Source organism: Melopsittacus undulatus, chromosome 5, assembly GCF_012275295.1.
Source record: "Melopsittacus undulatus isolate bMelUnd1 chromosome 5, bMelUnd1.mat.Z, whole genome shotgun sequence".
NCBI classification, from domain to species: Eukaryota; Metazoa; Chordata; class Aves; order Psittaciformes; family Psittaculidae; genus Melopsittacus; species Melopsittacus undulatus.
The window spans coordinates 64660006-64686156 of NC_047531.1; the positions used below are offsets into that span (position 1 = coordinate 64660006).

General features: G+C 40.6%; 1 protein-coding gene across 1 annotated transcript; it reads left to right on the plus strand.

Moving 5' to 3' along the window:
• Positions 1 to 482: 482 nt before the first annotated feature.
• On the plus strand, positions 483 to 26061 carry FGF2 (fibroblast growth factor 2). The gene is made up of 3 exons (XM_005143005.3): positions 483 to 754; positions 21808 to 21911; positions 25810 to 26061. Exons 1-3 carry the CDS (start codon positions 574 to 576, stop codon positions 25993 to 25995), a joined length of 471 nt encoding a protein of 156 aa, XP_005143062.2. The 5' UTR covers positions 483 to 573; the 3' UTR covers positions 25996 to 26061.
• The last annotated feature ends 90 nt before the right edge of the window (positions 26062 to 26151 follow it).

The window sequence follows — 26151 nt, forward strand, 5'->3', positions numbered from 1 at the left end:
CTTTTGTCGCAACACGTCTACAGCGCTGCCGGAGTGTTCGGCGGCGGGAGCCTATGCGCTCTCCTGGAATGAAGCTCCGCGATTCCTGCTGGGGTTTCCCTGCCCCGCTCCGCTCCCGGGACAGCTCGGTCCGGCGCCAGGACCCGCTGCCGCCCGGCGCACACAGGGCTCCTCACTCATACCCCGGTTGCAGTCGGCCTCGCTCTTCCCTTCGGGCCGCTCCGCGCCCGCTGACCCGCCACAGGCAGGGAGCGGCCCCCGGCGTGGGGGGGAGGGCGGCCGGGGGCGGGGCGGCTGCGGGGACAGTTCTGTGCCGCCGGGGAGCTTGTCCCTGGCGTGGTCAGCTCTGCCCGCCCGCCTTCTTCACTTTCCCTCCCTCCCGCCTGCCGGCAGCGCCGTTGCGCAGTTCCAGCTGACCGGACGGGACGGGACCCTCGGCCGCGCCGAGCAGGGCTCGGGGCGGGCGGCGGAGAGGCGAGGCTGGACAGCAGCGGCAGGGGGCGAGGCCGCCCGGGGCTGGCGGCGGGAGGCGGCGGGGGTCCTGGGCGGCGGGGCACCGCCGGGGCCCGGCGCATGGCGGCGACGGGGAGCATCACCACCCTGCCGGCGCTGCCCGACGACGGGGGCAGCGGCGCTTTTCCCCCCGGGCACTTCAAGGACCCCAAGCGGCTTTACTGCAAGAACGGCGGCTTCTTCCTGCGCATCAATCCCGACGGCCGGGTGGACGGCGTGCGGGAGAAGAGCGACCCTCACAGTGAGTGTCCCGCCGGGCCGTCTCGCCCTGCTGACGCATCGGCACCGAGCTTTGCTTTAGAAAGCGTGCGTAAACACGCGTCTGCTCATATATAAATAAAAGTGCCTATGCGAGGGCATGCGGTTTGTGCGTATGTACATACAGGCGTGTGTCAACGGTGGTGGTTCCAGATCATGCCGGGCTTCCCATGGTCAAGTACCACCACATCGGCACCGGGTGGATGTCTCTGTGCAAACTCATTCAACCTGCCGCGGTATAGAGCTTATCAAACACGCAGAGGTTTGCTCAGGTGCTTGAAAGTGTCTAAATTGGTTTGCACGGCTCTTAAATGTGTGTAATGGCACTCGACTGCTTTATTCGTCTCTGATAAGGACGTTAATGGCATAAAGGTAGAAGTTTATTCCCAGCGTGGGTAGGTTCTCGTGAATAGGAGTACTCTTAACATACAAGTACTTTTAGGAATAGAGGTGTAAATTTGTTAAAGGAAGCAGGATTTATAACAGAGTACTGTCGAAACACCTTTTGGGCTTTAAACACTGCATCATGTGTTGGGTTTTTTGTTTTGTTTTGTTTTTTTAAACGTAGTTAATAGCAGACAAAATACAGATAAAATAAACCCTAGAGGTTCCAGCAGAAGCAGTTTGTCCCCTAATACCTGATCTTTTGAGTGAGGAAGTGGCTCTGAGCTAGGAACACATCCCATGGGTTGAGTGGTTAGTGTGGTCCAAGGGTCCGTGACCCAAGATGGCCTATGCAGTGCCCGCTCTGCCACAGGCGCTCTCTCAGGAAGCATGGGGTTGGTTGCTCCTACAGACGCAGGTTCTTCCTTCTCCCAAGAGCAAAATTCCTTTTTGCAGGCCTCAGAATATTTTGAGAGTACTCAGCATGGAGTTTTTGTGGATGTAGCAGCAAGTTTTTGAAGTGTTTATTAGCTGTTTCCTTCAAAACTGGTACAAGGAGTTGCTGTATCGCTGTCTTTCAGATAGATAGTCCCAATGGAAGTCCTGGTTTGAGCAAACTTTTTGTTGTACAATGTGTGCACCTCGACCAGGCAGTGGCCTGCCTGCAGGCACTCGACCTAAAGAACAGGTGAAATGTCTTACTGTAATTTTTTTGTTTTGCTCTGAGTAATAGATGCACAGATGGGACTGAAGTCAGAGCATGAGAAGGAAGTGAGAAGACAGATTAAAGGTTCTTAAATATTACTTTCTGCTTTGGACACTCACCATCTACAAAGAAGCTTTTCCCAAGGATTCCACAGAAATACTGTAACAGATTGTTCCCAAGTAACAGTATTGCCAAGTTGGGCTTCATTCTGAGGCTGTTTTATTTTGTGACTCTTTGGTAGAAATATTGTAGCTGCGATAGGCTGAAGATACATGTGGAACAGTATATTTTGTGGAAGTTAGCATCCTTTTTTGGGCCAATGAGTATTCTTAGGAAAAGTTACAGAAAGCTTTCAGACTTGGTCCTATATATTTGCGTTTCTCTCTCACGTACTGGTTTAAAGAGAAGCATAGTTGATGTTGTGCAAGTAGTAACAAAATACATTGCCAGTACAATGCAGTATATTGTTGCATGTGGACTTTACAAATGTTGATGCCTAAAGCAAAGTGTTAATTTACTATACAGGTAAGTTGTTTAGTTTTTACACATACCAGTCAGTTACTGTGCAGGATCACGTCTGTGCTGGAAAGTGTGCAGTAATATATTCAGCGTGATTTCACCTTTTGTATTTGGAAATGTGGGAATTCTTACAGGAAATAACTCTCACTAGTTCAGCAAATTTGTCACCTTGCTCCTAGAAGTAGCTATGAAAATATGCTGGAAATTTTCTCCAAAGGGACTGGGGACATACAAGTCTGATGCTGACTCTGGACATTGCCAGGGATATCAGGTTCTTGCCTCATTCTGCACTCTGCATTTTGCGGTGAAAAATGCTAGTTGTGGTGCATGTTGTTCTGCACTCACCTGACTGGGCCAAGCCACCTTGAGTGGTTCATTGTTGTTGTCTTTCTTCATTACAGAGCTCCTCCACAGTCATTTTCCACCTTCTAACATTTTTTTATTATTATACTGTCAGGAAAACTGGGACTAGTTTTATGTTCTGGAGTCCATCTAATATGTTTTTTTTTTTTCCTGTTAAGCCTTATCAGTGCTAGAATTTTTTAAACTGATTTCTCATAATTCCCAGTAGGGAATTATGGTTTAAAATCTTTCTGGTGTTGGTGGTACTGCCTCACTCTTTCCCTTTCAAGTTTCTCTGGTTTGCTCTACGGCTTTATTTTTGCTGCAATTTCTTTCCAGCTCTCCATATTGCCTCTGTACTTTCTCTTCTCTGCCTTCTCAGTATTATCTGATCACTAGAATTCTTCTCTCTTTCCTTTGGCACTTGTCTTTCTAAAGCCCCTCTCTTTATCCTGCCCTTTTTCATCTTTAGTGGATTGTTGCAACAGGTAAAGAAAACCCAAGCTATAAATAAGTGATTCAGCCTCTGTTCTGTGCTGCAGAGTCTGCTGCTGGGGAGCTCCTTGGATACCCGTCAGGTTAGCCCTGTCTGGTCATCCCCAGAAAATCCCTGTTTAAAAAGAGCAGTTTGTAAGGTTGATAGGGCTGGTGGGCTGGTGGGATTCACTTGTGACAAGTATGCCTAGGAGTGCTACTGTGCCTGAGCTTCTCCCTTATCCCCTGCTGTCATGCTTTCCTTTTCCCATTATCAGACAGCTCTTGGTTTGTTGTTTGTTTTTTCTTGTTGTTTTCTTTTTTTTGGGGGGGGGGGTTGTTTGTTTTTGTGGGTTTTTTGTTTGTTGTTTTTTTTCGTGGAAGAACTCTTACTTCTGAGAAGTAGAGAAATCAGTGCTTGAATCATCAGTAAGGCACGTTGTTACAGTATTACACGATTCACATCCTTTGCATCTTTGTTGTAAATAGGTCATTCAATACAAATCTGACGATGCTGAACCCTGACCTGGTGAGTGCTGCTCTGTGGAAGTCCCTGTGAAATCTTGTGGTATGCCTGGCAGGTCACGTTGGCATGGCAGATGGCAATAAATCTGCAACTATGTGAGAGGACTTTAAAAAAGAAATTAACAAAGGAAATACACACCTCAAATTACTCATGGTGTTCTTAATTAAGTAAAAAGTTTTGTAAGATGGTTGTGGGAAAAGAAATATAATGACTGCAGGGATTTTGGTTTAGATATCTAATTAAAGGACAGTTAGGAGTGATTCTTTTGGTAGCTGCTATTCTTATGAATTAATTATATAAAGCAGCATTTGATTATCACATCCTCATTTTTACTTTTCAGAAAGTTGTTATTTTAGAAGGCAAATGACTACCTGCTTACGTTTTAGACCAAAGTCTAATTCTGTAAACAGACCTCCACCATCCATGTTCTTTCTTACTCTGCTCCCTTCTGTCTCTAGTAGTAGGGGATGTCTTGGTCGAATTGAATGGTCTTTTTTATGTCATGGCATCGAGAGTTTTGACTATTTTACTCTCACCCCATTCACCTTGGTTTATTTGTAATTGTGTTGTTAGTGAAATTGGGAATGGAGGTTGGCATCCTGTGTGCTGGAGGTTTGGAATCATATATGATTCACACAGCTATAAACTAGGACAATACGTTTTACATGGTCAGTATTGCCACATCTGATGTGTGTTGTACAGTGACTTCAGAGAAGTGCCCCTTTGGACACACCCTGGGGACTTCTGTTATTTTTTTTCCCTTGAAGAGGTATGTTTCGGACAAACAAGGAACAGAAGTTGCTTTCTTAGAGTTTGCTGTTTAAAGCAAAACAAAAAAACCCATGTCTGCCTTTTTGTCGTCATGGTTGTTGTTGATCAGCACCTTCTGATTTTTGCCCTGGAAAACGTACAGAGAACAGTCTTCTTGGAAAGATTTTTAGAAACTGTCCAGAGGTGTTTGCCTCAAAGAGGTTACAGTACCAGTCAAGGGGAAAAGCAAGGGAAATGGAAAGGGAACATTTATCCATACATTTTAATGAATGTCTCATAGCACAGCTGGTTCCCTACACAGTTTGCCTCACTGAGGACTGGTTGGCATATATATATCCATAATTTCTGAGGCAGCTTTATTTCACGGTGAGCATAAACCAAGGCATCCAAGGAATCCCAAGCTTTTCTTGTCCGCTCTTTAATGAGGTGACAAGGCTACGTAGTCTGTCACTTGGAAACGATTCAGCAGTGAGAGTTTTTATCAAGCCTGCAGATGTCCAAAATGTCTTCTTCCTGCTTAGTACCTGGCTACTCGTCTACAAGTATCTGAAGAAAATGTAAAATAGGTTAATACTGGTCCAGGAAAATTCCTTCTTAAGAATGTCTCTTTCATAAGTGGTTGTTAATGTTGTGATTTTTACTTTTATCATACACAACATTTAAATGCTTATGCTGTAAAAGTTTTGAAAAGGCAGTACTGAAGTATATACAGACTTTTAGAGCATATACCTTAGTCAAGAAGATAGAAATCTGATTGCTGTTCATGTGAATGGAAGAAAACTTCCTGTGATCCTGAGAAAGACAACTTTGAGCAAATGTCAGGAAGTGTTTTATTGTGAAGGTTCAGTACCTGGTGCCTATTTTTCTTTTTTAAAATAAGTGCTTAAGTTACTTAGGACTTGGAAGATTTATCCTATTTTGGTGTTCCACAGATGTGCCTGAAAACAGACTATTTTTACATTAGTTTTGATCTGTTGCACAGACCTTAACTGGTTTGCCAAATACTAATTCTCTACAACATGGTCAACACAGAAATTCCTCTTGGCTCTCAGATGTAGCTGGTTTAGGGAATGAGGTAGCAGAGAGCCCCTGTGTAAAAAAAAAAAGTTGAGCATGTGCTTTCTTTGCATCTTCTGCTTATTTTGTCATAGAAATACTGTTTTGTGTGTGGTCCAGCAGGGTAAATTGATGAAATGACGGACAGACACCTGTGTTGGCTGGGCACACTGAGTGGTGCTATTCAGGGGAGGATGCTCTCACATCTGTCATTATGTCTGCTAATCCTCTTACCCCAATTTTAGTGAGTGTTACCCACCCCAAAGGTGTGTGACCGAGTAGTGAGTCTGAACATGGAGCAAGGCAAATACAAGATGTCTCTGGTGGGCAGTGAACTGTCCTGTCTCTCCCAGCTGTTTTCTGCCCAGTTTGGAAATGGCTGTTGGGAGAGTGCGGAAGGTTCCCAGGGCACCACCATCCGCAGGTACTCTAGAGGGCAGGATTTAGCCCTTAAAGCCTCTCACAGACTTTAGAAATCAGGAACTCTTGTGGATACTTATATGCTCTTACTTACAGAAAAAAGCCCTTGCACAGCCATAGATGAATGAATAAGGCACAACATACAGTAGTTTCACAGCATACAGTGAAATTGTGGAGAAAGTCACATAAATCTGGATTCTTGCAAAAGCTGTCTTTATGCCCCCCTTATGTGGGCACGTTAAAATGTTTGGTAAAAACTGCAGTGATGCATGTGAGAGATTTAGTGAAGTCAGAACGAAGGTTCTTAGTTGTCATCTTGGTAAAATGGAGCCACATGTTCCTGAATTGTTCATCAAAAGAATGAGATCAGGTGGCTGCTAGTGAGTTTTATTTAACTAAGAAATGGTTGAAATTTATGCAGTTGGTTCTAAGAAAAAGTTTATCCTGTGGTAGAAACCTATTTGAAAGCATTTTACATAAGGTGAACTATGTTAGTAATGTTTTTAAAGATAATGATTTCTTTTGACGTCATAGATGAAGAGATTAAATTGCAGTTAGTTGAAACCCATGGGTTCTCTTTTGTTTATTTGTGTTGGATGTATATTACTAAAGAGTTTTAAAAGTTTATTCAGATTGATCTGTTGTAATAAAAGCAGGTTCGGATTCCAAGAGAGGTGCCAAGTGCACAGACAGTTAAATGGGCAAGAAGAAACATAGCACCTGTTTCAGAAGTAGAATTAACTGTCACAGAATTCAAAAGGTGCTCACAGATAAACCCCAAAAAAATGTGCTGCTCTTGTGTCTAGTTTCCACAGAATGCATACATCTGCTGTATTTGCTAAAAGAAATGGGACCTTCTGGATTTTTTTGTGCAGAATTCTATTTAATTAATCGAAGTCTCAACCTGAATTTTAAATTATAATCTTTCCAGTTATGTTTTATTTCTGTAATCTTTACACAACTCCCCCAAATTACCTACATGGCAAGCAGTTTTAAAAAAGAATTATTCATGTTTTCATATACTGAAAGTTGCTAACAATAATGTGAAACATGTAACAAGAGTTTCTTTGAGAGTTTTTCTGAGCTTAATTTTATTTCCCTGGAAAACATTTTATCATGTTTCCTCATTTGTTAAAGAGGTTGAACTAAATCCATTAATCCATCCACAACTTCTGCGTGAATGAGAGAAGACTGTATTCGTAAGAGATGCCTGAAATTCGTGTTTAGATTATTATGGTTTTTAGCAGTTTTGGGAGTGTTGCCCTGGTTTCACTGGCCATCTGTTGGGTCAAAATACTTGAGAGGTGATTGATTATACCAAATTGGTTAACAACCCAAGAAGCAATGCAGCTCTTTGACTGTCAGTGCCAGCATGTTATGTGCAATTATTTAGTAAAACCAAAATGGACTGTATAACCTTAACACAATCCAGTTTTGAAGCAAAGTTTATCCTGCGAATGCTGAAGTTGCTGTTACTGAAAAAAGTCCACACTTGCGTGAAATCTCTGAATTGAGTCTCTATACCAGGTGCTGTTAGAAATTTTTATGGCATGGCTTTTGAAGTCTGAAAGTTAGTAATGAGATTGCATTTCAATTCTGATAGAGAATTAATAGCCTTTATTTTTATTAGTTTCTGTTTAAGACAGAGCATTTCAAAATAAAGCAACCCATCAACATCTATCATTTTCAGCAGGGAGTTTTGTGACAATATATGGGTAAATTGCGTTCCTGTCTGCTGCTTCTGCTGCCCCCTAACTTCTCAATAAAAATATTTAAAGAGTGACTCCCTGGGGTACTGGTGGCATTTTAGGATTATTATCTTATGTAGCTTTTTGTTTGTTCAGCGTAGGGCCAGATTTTGACTGTAGTCTGATACAGTCGTCTGAGAGTATAAACGAGATGATGTCTACAAAACAGGGTGGAGGTTGTCTTGCAGAAACTGTCATGGTGCACTTCTGGTTGAGTGATGCTTTATGAACCTATCACTCATGGCTGACTTTTAGAGCTTGAAACCACATCGCTTGAGTGATTCAAAGGAGAAAGACACTAAGGGTACTAGGGAAGGGTGAAGTAGGAACTAGAGTCCATAGACATTTGTTTGCAGTGCTCATGTGATGAAGTTATGTTCTTATGCTGTGGAGCTTGTTAGCTTGCCTCTTACCTTCTGGCGAGACTTCAGCAGATCTCGGAAAAACAGCAATCATTAGCATTTCAGCTGGAATGTGAAAGTCACAAAATTCTGATACTCATGGCTATGAAATACTGCCTGATGATGTGTTTTGTAAAATCAAGGATAGATATCTGGATTACAGCTTGAAAATGCTTGCAGTCTTTTTCTTGTCTCTAATCTCAGGCTGACCTGATGTCCATCTGCAAACTTACTGTGCTTTATATGTTTTATTAGACATTATGCTGCCATTCTGTGGTGGTATATTTTTGTCAATAAAGGCAGTTCTTAGCATACATCAGCTACCATCAGCTCAATTGTCATTGCCTGTCTTGTGGTACTACATCCTGAACCACCTCGTCCATTAGAACGCAGGACAAGATACAGAGTCTTCCTTGACGGATGACTTGAAGAGGATGAACAGAGAGAGTCCATGTGGTTGTTACCTATGTTACATTTCAGGTTAGAATAGTAATTTTGGGATCATATGACAATTAGTGTTAATACAGTCCCACAACTCTGGGAAGACCACTAATGAGATTGAGATTTCTGAATGTAGAGGACCACACCTGTAGAGTAGTTTGTGCAATACTTCATGAGGTCCTGTTGATATCTGTGGTAACATAGATGGATACAAAAATAAGAGCACTTTTAGTGTGGAGAAGCAGCTGGTGAGGACCATATACAGGATGTGCGAGGAGATATTGTCATCTCTGCTTAGAAGTCACCTGGGTATCCTGCTGCACAGACTTGTTTGGGCTGAGCAAGTGTCTGGGAAATAGCATATGGATTCAATTCATCAGGTTTCTCCAAGTGTAATAGAGGAAGTGAGAAGAACAGCTAAATGTGCGCCTGGCCATGCCTCTGAGTATGTAAATACGAAGGATTCATTTTGTGGTTTTACAGATTTTTACAGTCACTGTGGATGTTTTGCTGATGGCAATGTAGTTCACTTGGGAAAATAGAGGAAAAGACATACTGTGCTTGTGTCCTTAGAAATGCAGGAATTCCTCAGAGCTGAAGAGGTCTACAGAACTACCCCATGTTGTCAGTTTTAATTTATTTCAGTCCCAACATTCTGCTTGCTTTAACTGCTTGAAGAAGTGATGTCTTCTAGAGTGTTTAGCCTTTCTGTGCTAGAGCTAGTACTTGTGATTGTAAACTGTTACTCTTTGACATTAAAAAGCAGAGCAAGGTGTCTCAAAATAAAACTGAATTTCAGTGATAAAGCTCTAGTAGGATGGCTCCATATTGTCTATGTGATACTATATTAGGAAAAAATGCTGTTAGGAGTGAGAGATGTCTGACCTCCCTGCTGATTTGATGTGGCATCAGGTAAGGCTGTGATTGCTTTCGCTTGTAGCCGTGGCATACTTTAGAAGCACATTCTTGCAGTGAAGTCTGGAGTGGTGTGGAGACTTAAAGCAGCAAACAGATTTAAACCAGCATAGTTAATACTAGTAATGGTTTGGCTGAAACAGCAGAGAGCCAGGTAGGTTCTTCCAAGCTGCAGATTGTAAAGTCTTGTCTTTTGTTGTCAGGAAAGTGCTCATGTCCCTTAGCTTGGTTTCAAGGCATTCAGAATAAGCACTGGGATTTTATTCAGAGAGCTGGAGGTTGGGGAAGTGACTTCAGCCTGATCCATCTCTCTGTGGTCCCGCAGACCCAAGTTCTTGTCTCCCCAATACAGGCTGGGTCCTACAGTGTATTTGTCTGCCTCCTCAGAGTTATCACAGGGAGGTGTAAAACCGAAAAGTGTTATTCAAATATTTGAGGGAAAGTCTAAGAATGAATAGTGCATTTTATTTTTGGATGTTAGGGGAATTTGGTTTCTTACAAAGAACTCTTAATGCTCAGGTGAGGCTGCATTCAGAAGCAAATCAGAGCCTTTTTGTGAAGACATTCACTACTATTCTGGGTCAGCAGTTATTGACAGCTGTTGTCCTTCACTGGAGCTCATGCTGTTCCTCCGTGGATGCATTATTTAAATATCAGCATAGGGTGGTTACTCAGCTTGATGGAAGGGGATAAAATAGATGTGGGATGAAGTAAGTCTCTGGGCTGCATGTTGTCTTTTGCAGTAAACAAGGTGGACAGGCACAGGTGAAATACTCTGTGTGTGTGTGTATGGATTTTGAATTTTTACTATTATTTTTTACTTTTTGCAAAAAATATTGATTAAAGATTCGGTGATTAATTAACTTTCTTTGGTATTGTAGACAGAGGCAATACAAAACCAGCACAATTTCTGTCTCTGAACCTTCTGGCCAGATTAAGAGCAATCAGCTTTAAAGGACAGCATAATTCATAGGAACTCCTCCTTATCAGCTTGTTATTTCTTCCTACTTCTGTCTTCTCTGCCTTCTCCCTGGCACTCTGGGTGCCTGACACAATTCCTCTTTCATCACTGTGCTTTAGACTGTTGAAATTCTTGGCATTTCTAAAATCCAGCTTTCCCCTTCCAACAGTGACACTTAGGCTTACAAAGCCTATGGGTTGGCAGTTTCTTACCACTGTTCTGGCAGCCTTTTCCTTTCATTTCATCAAATCTGTTACTGCCCCGGCATCAGTTACAGCCCTAAAACACTATGTACTACTGAATAGTTGTGTGAGTTGTATGTGAAGAAGGAGCACTAAAAATACCTTCTATAAATTTTTACTGATGATTTTGTGTTCATCTCAGGTTGTCCCTGTTTTCATATATGTTTATTTTGCTGCAAGTGAAAACCAGGTTGTAGTTACAAAGAGATTAGTGAATGCATGGTAAACATGAAGAACTGAAATTCTGCAGGGTCTGTATGCATCTTCTGATATTAGTCAGTGATGTTACTACGTTGGCTAAACAGTTGCATCAGCTTTGTTTTAGAGGTGAACAACTGGAAGCATTTATTCTGCAATTTACTTTAGGGAATACTAAATGGAGTGAAAGCAGTTTAAAGACACATGATGAATTACTTATGCTTGTTAAGAAAAGCCCTTTGGAAAAAGTTCTAAAAGCTATATATTCATTGCTTGGATAAGGAAACCCTCAAGTTTTGTTCTGAATCAATAATTGAGGATAAAGGTATTGGGAACTTGGATATCAGGCTTTATTACCTGTATCCAGTAATGAACAAAGTTCTTCTCTGATAAAATCAATAATTTTTTCTGCTTGTTTTTGCCCTCTTGCCTGTAAATGGTTCAGTCAGCTCATCTGCACTGACAAAGAGACTGCAAACAGTGTGGCAGCTAGGAACTGAGAAGAGTTTTATATGATGGTGCACTTGCAGTTTTTGGCATTTGAAATCCTTGTGTAATGCAAAGCAACCACTATTTACTTACTCAGCAGGACAAAATAACCCAAGTTGTGTTTTGTAAGCAGAATATGGAAACTCTAGTGCTTTTAAATGTTAAAGGACCTGATGAAGTTTGTTCAACAGGTTTATGCAAGCTGTGTGAAATGGAGAAAGGTAATTGTGTTTTACACTTAGACAAATGGGCAAAGAGCACTAAGCCAGACTGTTGCCAGAAATGTTGTATGTCACCTTATTCTGAAATTGATTTTCTGCAGGATGACTTTACTGTCCTTTATATGAAATTTCTAGGGAGCATTTGAGAATGGTGTGTATTTGGTCATCAGTGTTTCCTGGAGAGGATTCCCAGTCTGATTGGTATGTGTTAGGTGGTGTTGGAGATTTGTAGGAATTAAGGTCAAGATATAAATGAGAACAGATGGAGAACCTGAACAGGGAAAAAAATTATTATATTAGGTATTTGTACTACTTAAAATGATGAGAACCTCTTAAAATCTGTGAATGTCCATGTTAATGTGGTAGACGAGGTTAGTGGGTTGATATTTAAACAGTTAGATAAGTTATTATTCAATTTAAAACCTTGGATTTGCTTTTAAGTGTAACCGGAACTGTCTGAAGTGTTCCTGTTTCCAAAGTGTGTATTTTTGTTGTAGATGTTTACATTTTAAAGACCTTAAGTCTGTCTGTGAGTGGTTTTATGCCTCTGGCTGGCAAAAAGGAAAAAGATACACTTACAATGTTGTCACGCAAAAGCAAAGAACTGTGCCTTTGTATGGGAATGTGACTCATTATTTCTCAGTGTGACACTTCATTTGCTTGATTGTTTTTGTTGCTATTCTGTGGTTTTTGCTTGTTTAAAGACCACCTCTCCTGCTGAGGTTTGCTTGCCGGTTTTCATATCTATTTGTCCTTTCTCCCCACATGTTCTGGCTTTTAGGAGTACTTCAACTGTGGTGATGGCACAGTTGCTTTATGATGAGTGTATGAAAGAGAGCAGAGCTGTTTTCTGTTTGCTGTCTCAAAACTGGGGTCGCCTCATATGTCAGTGCAAAGCTTATCAATTAGCAGAAGATGTTCATATGCTTAATGTGTCTTTGAGAAAAGTGTCAGAGACTAGATGTGGAAGAGGGTGAGCCAAAGATATTTCCAATTCCTTGAGATAAGTTACAGTGGGCATTACGAGCTCACAGGCTGGGGTTTGGATCTGGCCCAGCAGGCAGCTTTGGCTCTGAAAATGCCAAAATGGGGTATTAATTTCTCTGTGTGTGTGCACATGCATGTGTATCTTTGATGAGCCAGCCCTTGGGTTTGGGAGGGTTTATTGTGTTAGGTGTGGAGCAAGCACACTCAACTGTGTGTCTTGCTTGGACACCTGGCTGGGAATAGACATTGCCTCCAAGCACAAAGGAATCAGCCAACATCAGCCCTGGAGTATGTGGGAGTGGGAATTTGGTTGTAGGGTGTTGCATTTAGCAAAGCATTGTTGATTCTTATTGTCCCTCCCTTTTTAAATGAACTTCCTTGCATTTCTGATACTTATTCACTCCAGAGGTGGTCCACCTCTGTATCAGTGGGACTGCAAATGGTTGCTATTTTGTTTTTTTCTGTGGGCATGGAGGTGCAGGAGGACGAGTGATAGAGAGCTGGGGCAACAGCTTCACCACAGTGTCATTTGGGGGCCTCATGGAAGGATTTTCCTTACAGGGCCTCTGCAAATATGTTGGAAATGGGCCCTGAGCATTTGGCTGGGGTTTAGCTTTTCCACAGCAGAGACTGCAGTAACACTAGTCATTGATCCAGAGACGTGCAGTCTGGAATTTTTCAGGGGGTACATAAACTCTCCCTTCTTGTAAACTGAGTTAGAGATGTTTTGCTAATGATCCTTTTAGTTTAAATGCAGTGTCCGTATGTTACTGAAAATGTGTTGAAATACCATCAGATTCCTCTGCTCTTTTCAGGGTCTATGAGCTGCTCTGTTAGTTGCAGGATCTGGGTATGTATTTGCTGTTGAGAAGTTCACAGACTCAAAAAAGTCTGTTGGAGCCTTGAGTGATCAGTGTTTTGAGCCCAGAGTCCTGTTGGTAAAATGTTGTATTTAATGTCATATTCTTGCAGAATGTCAATACTGAAGTTAGAGTTATGAAAAGAGCTTCTCTTTCCTGCTGTTTGAAGCAGGTTATTTAAGTGAGAGGCAGAACAACAAAGAGCTGTGTGTGAAGATTATAGGTGGTGTAGTGATGCTGGCTGGTCTTGGGGTATTTGGGGTGGTATTTGGTGTCCTGCAGGGGAGAGTGTAGGTGCTGAAGGGCGATATCCAGGTTGTGTGGCACTACCCATGGAGCAGCATTTTGTTGTGGTGGGAAAACTCTGCAGAGCACAAAAGCAGCCTCTGCATACCTACATGTGTGCAGGGCACTGTTGTTATGCCTTACATGTGTGACAGCAGGAAACATGGGTTAACCCTTGTGAGCTTTGATATAGCATGTGTGTTTGGCAGCAGTGAACAGCAGGATTTTTCATGTGAAGCTATGGAGCCCCTTGAGCAGGAGCCTGGACTAGGTAAGGGCCAAATTCTGACCTGAATTTTGTGTGTTTCTGACCGTGGCTGGTTACTCATGGTTTTAGTGCACTGAAGACTGTTCATATGGATCTTTAATAGGTAGATTATAGTGGAAGTATAGCATAGGCTTTAATCATACCTTTATTTACTGTGTAAGTGTATCCAAAACCATGATCTGAGGGTTGGCTTTTATTTTAGGTTTTCTGTGATGTAGATTTCCCATTTCCTTGTGGAGAAGTAGAAAAATGAGGATTTTATGAATCCATTTGGCTAATATATCTCAAATTCCACCTACTTAAGGTGCAGAAATTGCCTCATTCTACTGCACCCTCGTGCTGCATCCTTATCCTCCCTTGTCTAAGTTCCTGTTTTCTCTTTGTCTCTCTTTTTTTTTTAACTAATAAGTTTCTGTCCCTTTCCTTCCCCACTGTGACCATTGCTTTCCCTCTTCCTTAGTGACAGTGTGGCATACTACTGCTCCAGAACATCTTAGCCAATGCAGCTGCTATATGAGTAAAATAATGGCACATGGCTTCACGCATGCTGATTGCCCCAGGCAAAGGGCTTGGGAAGCTGGGGCTGGCAGCAGCACTCCTCTGCAGCTGCCAGCAGATGTCCGACCGGGAGTGTGCGAGAAAGGTAGTACTCAGCAGCGAATAGCTTCCAAGATGTGTAGTTCTCTTTTCCTAAAGTATTAAGTTGCTAGATTTTGCCAAGATCTTCTAAATAAACCAGTTTTAAAGGAGGTCTTTGGCCAAACCCTTTATGATGCAGAGCAATGAAACCATTTGGGACCATTTAAGTAAGTGTAGTTTTATTTGGTCTGGGTCATTGTCAGCTTTGTTGGATTGGGAGAACTTCAAATGGACTTTAGAGTTTTCACTGTACATGTAATTTTTCAGTTCTAGGGCTCAGGGCGGTAAAAGAACTTTTGGAAAATGTACATGTTTTCAGTGTTCTCCACATTTGCTAACATCTTTTCTGTGTTGTGCTACTTGTCCACAAAAATCTTTTCTCCACGTGTATGCAAAACTGTGTTGAAAATACTTTTTTGAGCTCTTTTGAGAAAAGACAGGGAAGATCCAATTTGTAACAGAAATCTGAAACCTTGCCAACCATAATGCTCTTAAATACCACTTGTCAACTTCCATATGCTCAGAAAAATGTCTCTAAATGGTGAAATATGTGCCCATTTTTAACTCTCTGTCAAATATCCTGGCTAGTTTAGCCTCCAACTTGTAGATCTGTCCTGATCATACACCTTGTGAAAGAGGGATAGTCGTGTATGTGACTATAATTTTATATCCACAGTTCATTAGTGAGATGAGTGCTTAAGGAAATTCATGCCTACAGAGCTCTGCTGGCTGCTGGAGAGGAACACATCAGTGTGGTCAGTGTTTTGTCTGCATTTAACATGTCACAGGATGAGGACCTGATCTAAAAATACCCAACCAACCAAAAAGACAAACTCAGAACTGTTGAACCTGCTTAACGTATACATTAGGGAGTGGCACTGAAGCTGATCTTCTATAAAATGTCTTACAACAGAAAGGAAAACTACTGTTTAGTCATTCTTCCTTTCAGATGCTGATAAGAATCTCTCTGCCAGAGCATCAGTGTTGGAAAGAGTGCACCTGCAGGTTTCCTGGGTTAATAGAAAAGAAGCTAGCAAAAAACCCCAGGTTCATCTTGTATGATCATTTGTGTGTGTATACAGAACAGCTGTCTTTTCTAGGAGAGGCTGAGTGTACAGGGACATAAGGAAGACTGCCAGGCATTTTGATGAGTGTTGTAGTGTGGTTCAACATCGTTTAATGCCACAAATTGTACTGGTTTTGGTGGAAATTTGGGATAGGTTGTAGCTCGCATTGTTCTACGGCTAAAACATCAGTGAATACATATTCTTAACGTAGCCTTCATGTAGTGTGAAGAATAAATGTTCATCCCACCCCATCCTTTTTCATACTACTGGAAGGCATAGTAGGTTCACTCAAGCTCACCTCAAAGTGAGGTGTTATCCTAGTTAGTGATTGTTTCCTTAGGTAAATGTAGCTGTTTGGATAATCTGCCATAAAAAAAAGTAGGTGGTGTTATAAGCAAGAACACATATGACTGTAAAATAAAATCTGGAAATTCTGAGTGTTAGATTACCCCTACAGCTTTAGAAGGCTGTAAATAGATATATGGGTGTGTGTGTTTGTGTATATTTATACACACATGTAAATGGTCTTTAATGATAGCTTTAACAATTTTAGACAACTAGGTGGTGAGTTAGGACTCCTGCATGTCCTGTCAAAAATGAACATGGTGAAAATTTTCACAGAATTTATTTTGGCTCATCTATGGTTCACTGATCTTGCTGTGAAAAAGCATTGACAAGCCATTGATGTTCTCTGTTTTGACTGTTGGGTTGAGATGCAGAAGTTGCCACGCATCCTGGTGGATCAGGGAGCTCTCAGCTTGGCTGCTGTAAAATGCAGAATTCCATGTTCTGGAAATAGTATGCACCACCCTCATCAGCTGAAGACAGGATTTGGACACATCTACCTATAAAAAGCATTTTGCAGTTCAAAAGGATGCCAGACAGCTTGTGATTTTTATCTTTTTTTTTTTCATATGGGAATCCTTTTACAATACTTGGGGAAAACCACATAACAGAATGACTGAGGAAAAAAACCCAACAAAACCAAACAACCCATCTCTGGACCCATAATTAAAAATCTCCGCTTTGTATGTTTGCATGTTTTTCCTGTGTGAAAACTGAAGTTTTACGATCTTCCCTGGGGGGCAGTGGTGCTCCTGTTGTGTGGGTGAGCTCACTGAGAAGGACCGTGGCACAGCTAGTAGGAATTTACTCCCGTGTTTATTATGGCATAGAGGAGTTGGAAAGCATGGTTCCAAGGAGAAGAGTGTGATGGGATCACCTGATGCCATAGGTAAAGTAAGCAAGGAGAGATTTGCTCATGGTATATTGTTAGATACTGTATATCTTTTCCCTATAATGGGAACACTTATAGGTGTTTCTTGCTTTTGAGCCAAGTAACTTTGAAACACCTACCTTCTGGTTAAAAATTTGTTTAATGCCTTCTGTCCTGCAGGCTATAAATACATATTGATTAATTTTAATTTTGGGTTGAGAATTTTGTCTTTATGTGTTTGTTCTTTCCTGTTATGGTGCCACATTTGTTTTTTCATCTTTAACTGTATGGTTTGTACAGTGGCTGCTTCTGGGCTTGGTATCTTTTCTTCTGGGAAAACCTTCACTGCAGTACTATGGACCATGTTGTTGTATCCATGAAGTACATTCTCTTAACAGATTAATTTGTTCAGTAGAAGGTTTGTGGTTGTGCTGAACACAGAAACAAGGAAACAGCTCAAAGGAGAGTTTTATTAAGGATACTTTAATAATTTTATCTTACAGTGTTAGAGGTTTGTGTCAGGGGAAGGTTTTAAATCCATCTCCTGAATTATAGTTCAGTGCCTTAACTTTATTACATTCACGTTTTCTAAGCATTTTTATATCTTTCAAACATACAGCTTTATCCTTCTTTATCAGAGTTTCTACCCTGGCATGAAGATAAACTTTTACGTCTTCTACTTCATTTCTTCTTACTCAGCAGAAAAGGGGAAGGTGATCATACCTTGGCTTATTATGAAGAGACACAAAAGAGAGTCTTAATAGCAGTAGAAAATTTATGGAGTCCTTTTTAGTTGTCAGTGCATAAAGGTCGTGTAAGTTATAATTGGGCTAGGATGTTTTCTTGTTTCATTAATTTGTGAGGACTTAGCCTCAGTCCTCAAGGTGTGTGCTTGGTGTGCTGGGATCTCTGCTGTCGCAAAACCACCAAGCAACAATCACAGCCTTACACTTGGTGTTCATCAGATGTTAAAGGGCATGCTGTGAATGTGAATTTACTGCGGCGCTGGAGTGGGGTCCTCCCAGAGTGCTGCCAGAATAACTCGGAAAATGTGACTTTTTTGCTCTCAGTTAATCACCCGTTTCACAACAATCTGTGCTACTGTTTTGGATTAAAAACTTCTTAATTAGTATAATTTCATGGATCTGGTTTTGAGGTTCAGTTATGCTGAAAATAAGTACTATGAGCAGATCTGAAATGATGGCCTGTGTCTGACTCACCTAAAGGCTGCAAAAGACACGGATACAGTGTCAAGTGTTAGGTTTCCCTTGTGGCTGACTGTACCAAGTTGCAATGAGAAAACCCCTAAAATTGTTGCTTCTGGTGATGACTACGTGGTAAAAATATATTTGATTAGTAAGGCTGTGTTGTACCTTGGCATCTTCATCAGCAAAGCGCTGTGGCAAATTGCATTAATAAGGCCGTAAAGTAACACTGCAACCAGAAAACCTTACACAGCTATTCCAGCTCTGCTTATCGAGTATGAAAAGAAAATCAGTGAATTTGCTTTTGGGGCTTTCAGTGTGGCAGTGATCTTGAAACTGCAGGAAAATGCCCTTTCCCTTTTATTTTTAAAGACTAACACTTTCCACATATTTCTCCAAACTATACAAAAATTTCTATAGGTTTTAAAAGCATTTACTAAAAGTCTGTTTTTACAGAATCTGAACTTCTGATCCAGTATGATGCCATAGGAGTTGGTTGTGCTTTTTTTTTGTTAGGAGAAAGTCATGAAGCTATCATAGGTCCATACTGCAGTAATTTGTATTACTTTCCAGCTATTCAGGCCGCTGTTCCTAGTTAAGCGTGCAGCGAGCACTGTATGCTTGGGCACATCTTGAAAGTCTTTTTCCCCTAGTCGTTGCCTGGAGCACTTCTTCACATTCCTGCTTCCCCAGAGGGTTAGAGGTTGCACTGGAGTTTTTTGAAGCTGTTCACAAGTCTGATTTTGGCTTAATAAATTGGGAGGGCTGTATTTTGTATACATGGTTCTGGGATGAAGTTAAATATTTCACCTAACTTTTTATTACTACAGAGATTTCTGTGTTCCTTGGAATCCTGGAGTTATTAGTGAATTATGAGAGGTTGTTTTCTTTTTTAATTTTTTTTTAATTTTTTATTTGTCTGAAATGGCGACACATAATTCATAAGAAACTATTTTATCTTCTTTAAAGTGCAGCATTTCTATTAGTATGGCTTCAGTTGTGTATACTATTTAGTGGATTTATGAGCAACTCTTACTGATATCTGTATCTAGGTAAAAATTAGATGAAATAATGTTTAAAAGATGGCTTGCAACAATTATCCTAAGGATTTAATGTTCCTCATATTCTTATTGTTGGAGTTTCTTCAGTCCTGTCTTTAGGAGCAACAAAAGTAAACTAAGAAAGCTTTCATTTGTATTGCAAAAATCTATTCTTCCCCACAATAAAAAGTCAAGCAGCAAGCTCCATCTGAATCTCAAGAGATGTTCTCACTCCATGATTTATGGTTGCTTCAGTCCTTTATTGTGGTGGCTTAAAAGGTCAAGTTTTTAAAGACTGCATCATTAAACAGAAAAAACCTATATACTTCACAGAAGCAGGTGGGTAGTTAAGCCTGTGTCTGAGTATTGCCCATCAGCCCTTCCCCACCAAGGTGTGATACCAGTCTTGCTGTTTTTTGTAAGCCCTCCAAAGAAAGAAATGGACAAACACAGACTAATGCCAGTCAACGGCCAAATCCTTGTGAGTGCAGGACAGCTGTTGGTTCCTCTAGCTGGGCTTTCATAGTGGTCAGATCTTTGTAAAGTGTGTTCAAATAGAAAATGTTTTGAACTAATTCCCAAGATAATTTCTGGGATGCAAGCTGAAGGAAGGAGAAGTTCAGTCTGGTTGTTTTTTGGAAACACTGATAGTCTTGCACAAGATTAGTCCTGTCCTTCGTTTGGACACCTGATGGCCACATAACCAGTACCAAGTTGCGACATCTTGCTTGTTCCTTCCTTAGCTCTTGCAGTTCTTTGGCAAAAGTCTTTTATGTCTGTATACTTCCTAAGAATGTGAGAAGCTGTTTCTCAACTGCTCTTCATTTTTGATGTCTGTGTTGCCATGATCTTGCTTCCTGTTACAGATGTAGAGTTGCTCTTAAAAATTCCTGTTTAATAAACTCTGGATATGAATCAGTGTTGCACAGAAAAGGAGTACTCATGTGGGTTGCTTCTCCCTGCTCTGTTTTAATTGAGAGCTTTGCAGATGCAGATTTCACTGGAAATAATGGCCACAAACAATAGAGGAAAACCAAAGGCTTTGGGGAATAAGATTTCTGGTGTTCTGCTGTTAGTGAAATGGTTGTGTTTGATATCAGATTGAATTGTACTTCCTGTGTAAGTGGGCTCAGTGGGATGGAGCTGCAGGGAATGGGTCTATATTTTCTGTGATGGAGGAGGAAGCTTCATGCAGTCCAAAGAGCTCATATGAGCTTCTGTATTGGAAGATTGGAAGATTGAAAGATTTTCCCTTTCTAAAGTTACATTTTATATAATCAAAGATAGGTTTTCAGAGGGAGATATTCTAAATACCATTGGAGTAAAACAAGATCTTCTGTGAGGTTTAGCACAATACATACTTTTCCTTCTCTGCTTCTCCAGAAAAATTGCAGTTCTACCACAGTGTTTAGATTTCTTTTGAGCCACAAATAGTTAAGTCATGTAGAGGGTAAAGGCATCTGGTGGATTTTTCTATGGCATTTGGTGTAGTCTTTATGTTGTAGTATTCCCCATCCCCATCCTGTAGTATTAGTTAATGGATGAAAAACCTGAATTTTGTGGTACAGTGTCACAGATACGCCTGTTAAGGTGAGACAGAAATGCAGGATAGATACAACTTCCTGGCTCTACTGTTGTAACCACTTAAAGGCTTCATTCATTTGTTGTTTTGAATGCAACAATGTGAGCAATCAGGGAATTAAAAAGAAGGTAAAAAGCAAATAGCTCTTCTGGATTTAGGTGAAGGCCACTTTGGGCTTGTATTTGTAGCTTGAAACAAGCCACAGGCAAAGGGAAAAGCATTTGTGTGTTAATCTGAACTATTGCATGTGATTTGTGGCTAGAAAAATTGGTTTAGGCTTTGTGTTAATTCAAAGGCAGTAGTTGAAAGCTATGTGAGATGATATTACAGATTTTCAAAAAACCATGACTGGTCATTTTTTTTGAAAGTAATTGATTCAAATAAACCCACTTCTCATGTTCCTAACACTATTGCTTTTCAATGGTGTTTTCATAACACCATTTTCTTGTGTCTTTGCTGTTCTCATCAACTTCTGCAGTTGTTTCTGTTGTTTCATTCTAACCCCTTGTTGGATGCATGATTGGCACTTTACTGTTGAACATTTTGTGAGTGATGCGGTCTTGAATGGCCTTGGTCACAGTCCAGGCTTGCGCCTCACTGAGGATCTAGCCCTGTAAAGCTGTGTGCACTTTGTGTCTGATGCTGTTCTGTAAATGTTAAGAAATAGAAACATAGAATCATAGAATAGTTAGGGTTTGAAAGGACCTTAAGATCATGTAGTTCCAGCCCCCCTGCCATGGGCATATCTCTGCAAGAAAATTCCCATGAAAAACCTTAATTTCTGTGAGCAGTTGCTGGTGCCACAAGTGGTCCTTGGAGGAATTATATGGGTTTTTCAGTTATTTTGATGTGAAGATTGAAGAATATTGTTGCCAATTTGACAATAGGTACTTATTTTGTCATAAGCATTTTCTGTGATAAAAAATGTGATCAGAAAGTTTACTACCTTTGCTGCAAGCTGAAACTCAGTCTTTCTCTGGGGGCAGGTTGGAAGCCATAGTGCCAAGTGCTGAAACATAACAATGGCTGAGAAATTTTACTTTTGTACTTTTTTTTTTTTTTTTTGTTCACAGTCAGACTACAACTTCAGGCAGAAGAACGAGGAGTGGTGTCAATCAAAGGTATAAGTGCAAATCGTTTTCTGGCTATGAAGGAGGATGGCAGATTGCTGGCCTTGGTAAGCAGCAGCGTTTTGATGTTTATCTCGCTGTGTATCTTATCTGTACTGGTGGGTCCTCTCCTCACTCTGTTGAGTAACATCTCCTTCAGCAGGACTTACTCAGATTCTCTGTGTGTGATTCATTTGCACAACTTTTGTCAATTAGTTGGTCTGTGAACTATGAGATGATGGGAATATCTGCCCTCATCTAGCAACTGCAAATTCATCTGGAATGGCCTCTCTGGGGAAGAATAATCATAGCAATCACATATAGATGGGAATTACAAGAACAAATGAAAAATAAAATGTCCCTCCCCTCCCCCCTGAGGAATCTTTTCCTGTCACTTTCTCATAAAGTGGTTGCAAAGACCCTTTCAAAGTAGAAAGTAAAGCCATTAAAAAAATTGTTTATGTTTCTAATAGTAATCTGCGTGTATTGTTTTCCCATTTTCTTCTTTGTAGATAATCAAGCTTTTTTTGGTCATGTATACTTCCAAACTAGAAAACTAGGAAGAAAAAAATTTAAAAAATTATAAATTATAAGTTATGATAAAATATGTTAAAATGACAAATGCTGCTGATGATTAAATATATATGTAAATGTAGATATACTAGTCTTTAAAGAGACAAGTTTTAGTTTAAACTCTGTGTATTTTATTGGTATCAGCTTAATTTTTAACTGTTTTAATGTCAATATTTTTAGCAGACTCTGAAAGTTAATACAGTTGCCTAGAGCTAGATTATAAATCTGGAAGTCCCAAGAGTTGCAGTTAGGTTAATTTTGCTGATGAGACATAGATGCTGCAAATCTCGTATTCATATGTCTAACCTGCAGTACAGAGAAATTTCTAGAACTAGTAGAGCAGCAGTTTGTAGTAATCCCAATGCTTTGGTATCCTGAGCTCAGCTCTACTCAGCTTCTGTACAAGTCCCCACCAATAACCAGGGTTCACAATAAAGTGCATTCCTAACCCATCTGAATTGCAGCTAATGCAAGACCCACACTGAGGGCTGCAGGATGACTTGCAGTTCCCCATGGTTCTACTGAAGAGAAATCAGTCTGAGGGCAAGCAAAACACTTGAGCAGTTTTACTGGCTCCTGGAGGCCCATTTTGTTTATGCCTGTGAGTACAGTTAAAGAACCTGTTTCAAGTTACAGCATTATTTACTTCAGTATTGTGTGACAGCTCAGTTGAAGAAAATGTGAGGAGTCCTTCACTGTGCTATTCTAGAATAAAGGATAATTGGGAATTTCCTGTGGTGCTGGTGTGGTGGCATTCAGCTTCCTGTTCAAATTGCCCTCCTTACCCTGAGCAACAATGAATGGTCAAAACAGGGTGTTTAGCACAGTTTGTAAAGTTATAAACTCCTGGGGGTGTTTATATTTGGGATTTCCAGCCTACTGTTGTATGGTGGGTTCTGTTTGTAGAACATGTTGCCCTTATACTACTTCCTACAGCTTTTCATTTTTGCTTTTCGTAGGTAAAAACTCTCTAAAGATTCTGTTCCTCAGCCAGCCTGATAATACTTATGCAATTTCATGATCATTTTCTGCAGCACAGGCAATGTTTTTTCCATCAGGATTTCTGTACTGTGACTCCAAACAGTGTGTGGCCAATTGTGCCTCTACTGCTCTCTGCCTATAAACTTATTCATGGAACTGTTGCTAATTGCCAGCATTCCATTTTCAGTTTGAGCAGTGTTGTGTTTCAGTGAGAGCTCTGAAAGAGCATATGCTGGAAATCTTTGTGGTGGTGTCATCAGTGCGCATGAATTCGTATCTGCTGAAAACTTCAGTTATTTCTTTCAAAACATTGTGGAACTTTGATTCCTTATCACTATTCTGCCCTTTTCCCCATTTGTTCTTTTTTTTTTCTTTTTTTAATTACTTTTCAGTGTTGAGGATCAATTTGCTTAGTGTCCTTCATTTATAAATACATCAACATTTTCAAAATTCCTTCTGCAAATTATTATTCAGTCCTGTTTTTCATCTAGTCAGTTGTTGAGACCTCTCCTTATGGTTTGTTCTGATTTGGGTTTTGCAAAATGACTTATTGCACAGGCAGCATATCACTGCTAGCACTGCTGATCCGCTAAAATGCTGAAATGATATGGCTTTTGATTTAGCAGTTTCATTTTTTCTGTTTACTAACAGACCCAGCTGTTTTGGGGGCGAGGTTATCTTCACCAGTTTGGTCACTGGAGGAAATGGTTGGTTAATACAGCTAGTCAAAACCTTCCCCCAGGAAATGCTGTTTTAACTAGAAGTATTTGGGCAGAAATGTATCTATTCCATCAGATTTTTAATGGAAGAATTGAAACATTCCCTTCTGATATGGCTCGTTTTGACCTTCTAGTTTCACTTAATAACAAAATATTGTATTATGGAATGTGTTTGATTGTTTGTCTCAAATTGTTTGTCTCAAAATTCCCCATGAAAGGAAGAATTGACAGGGGTTCTGCTGTTGCAAATATGCCTTGGGGTAGGTGCAGTTAATACCGATGGTCTTTCTCATTCTATAGGATGAGATCTTACTTGGAGCTGTTTGTACATATTCTTAAGTTTTCAGTACAGAGGACCCATGTGGTTTCCTGGTGGTGGATTCTGGAAAGTTCCTGTTTTCAGTTGACTGTGAACAGCTCTAAATAGTAACCATAGTTTAAACAGGTGTGTTTAAGTTCCCTAGGCAGCAACAACAATCCAGGAAAACCTGGGTGTAAAAGTCTTGCAAAAGGTAATTCCTGTCTCAGGTTATCTTGTGAACAGCAACAGGATCATTTGAAAAGGAAGACTCTTTACCTCCAGTATGGTCACCCTGAGGGAGCAGCGGAAAGTACATCATGCTGCAGTTGTTAATGGCAGACTTATGGGGGGCTTTTGAGTGTTTGTATGCAGTGAGTGTCTTCTCTTTGATGGTGATCAGATGTGGCATGTAAGAAAAGATGCACCTAGTCATGCCCTGCGTTGGTCTCCCAGCCTCCAGCCAGTGTCTGCTTTGGGGCCCTCTCAGCCAGGAAGTAATTTTATCTGTTCAGTAAATTTCAGTTAATTTCTTTTCCATCAACTTGTCCAAAAGTGATCAAATCCATGTGATCTGGGGAAGCTGTACTTCCTCTGGTAGCTCCACAGCTCAGCTTCTACCCACTGTGTGAAGAGCCACCCTCTTTTTATTTTCATGTGTGAAGGCATGTTAATTCTGTGTAGGTGGAGTTGTATTTTGAAAACTTACTTCAAGAAGTAGAGTAACTTCACAGATGTACTTCTAAACACTACTAGAGTATGCTTGGTCTCTCTGTGGAAGAAACCTGTGCCAGATCTGATCTTTTCTTAAAGCTTTGAGTTTTGAAAGGCCTTGAACAGACACAGGCTTGCCACTGTTTCCCATGTTGTAAATACAGACTTGAATTAGCTTTAGGGAAGTTAAACCTCAAAATTAGAAGAGAATAGGTAAAAGCTGCAACTTACCACAGGATTTATCTAACTGATGATAAGGTTGGTGTGAGGAAGGCAGGGGAAGGGCTGCCTTCTCTCTTACATCCCACTTGTCATTTTGGTTAAATGATAATCTAGGATGAGATGGCAAAACTACTGAGTTTTGGAAGTCAGTAAATGCCAAGGGGCAGGGTTCTCCATCGAGTTGTCTAAAATTCAGATCAGAACAAAGACTTACATAATGAAACCAAACTAGAATATGCTTGGTCTGTGTCAAAGACAACAAACAAACCATAATTAAAAGCTCCTCTTCTTGCAGGTGTGTTTAACAGTATTTTCACAGTAACTGTATCTCTCTTCAAATATGAAACATCTAATGTGAATTTCTTAAAACCAAACCTACTGCTAATTCATGTTGTTGGTAACAATCTGAAGAATTGTTTGCGATGGAGTATCAATAACCCTTTTCTTTTTCCCTTTTAGAAATGTGTAACAGAAGAATGTTTCTTTTTTGAGCGTCTGGAATCTAATAACTATAATACTTACCGATCAAGGAAATACTCTGATTGGTATGTGGCACTGAAAAGAACTGGGCAGTACAAACCTGGACCAAAAACTGGACCTGGACAGAAAGCTATTCTTTTCCTTCCTATGTCAGCTAAAAGCTGATTTCCATGGCAGATTCTGAGCACACACAACACGTTACACTGAAGATGTTGAGTTTCCTGCTCCTCTCTGAAGTAGCAAAACCATAAGCAATTATCTGCTGATCTTCACTACTTTTGCAAATACCAGATTAAACCACGAATGTTTCCTCCTGTTTTA

Bases quoted from the DNA above. Each gene is read 5' to 3' on its own strand.
- FGF2 (XM_005143005.3), top strand. From the start codon at position 574: ATGGCGGCGACGGGGAGCATCACCACCCTGCCGGCGCTGCCCGACGAC. The intron at 755-21,807 runs GTGAGTGTCCCG...TTTTGTTCACAG, and splicing joins GGAGAAGAGCGACCCTCACA to TCAGACTACAACTTCAGGCA. The intron at 21,912-25,809 runs GTAAGCAGCAGC...TTTCCCTTTTAG, and splicing joins ATGGCAGATTGCTGGCCTTG to AAATGTGTAACAGAAGAATG.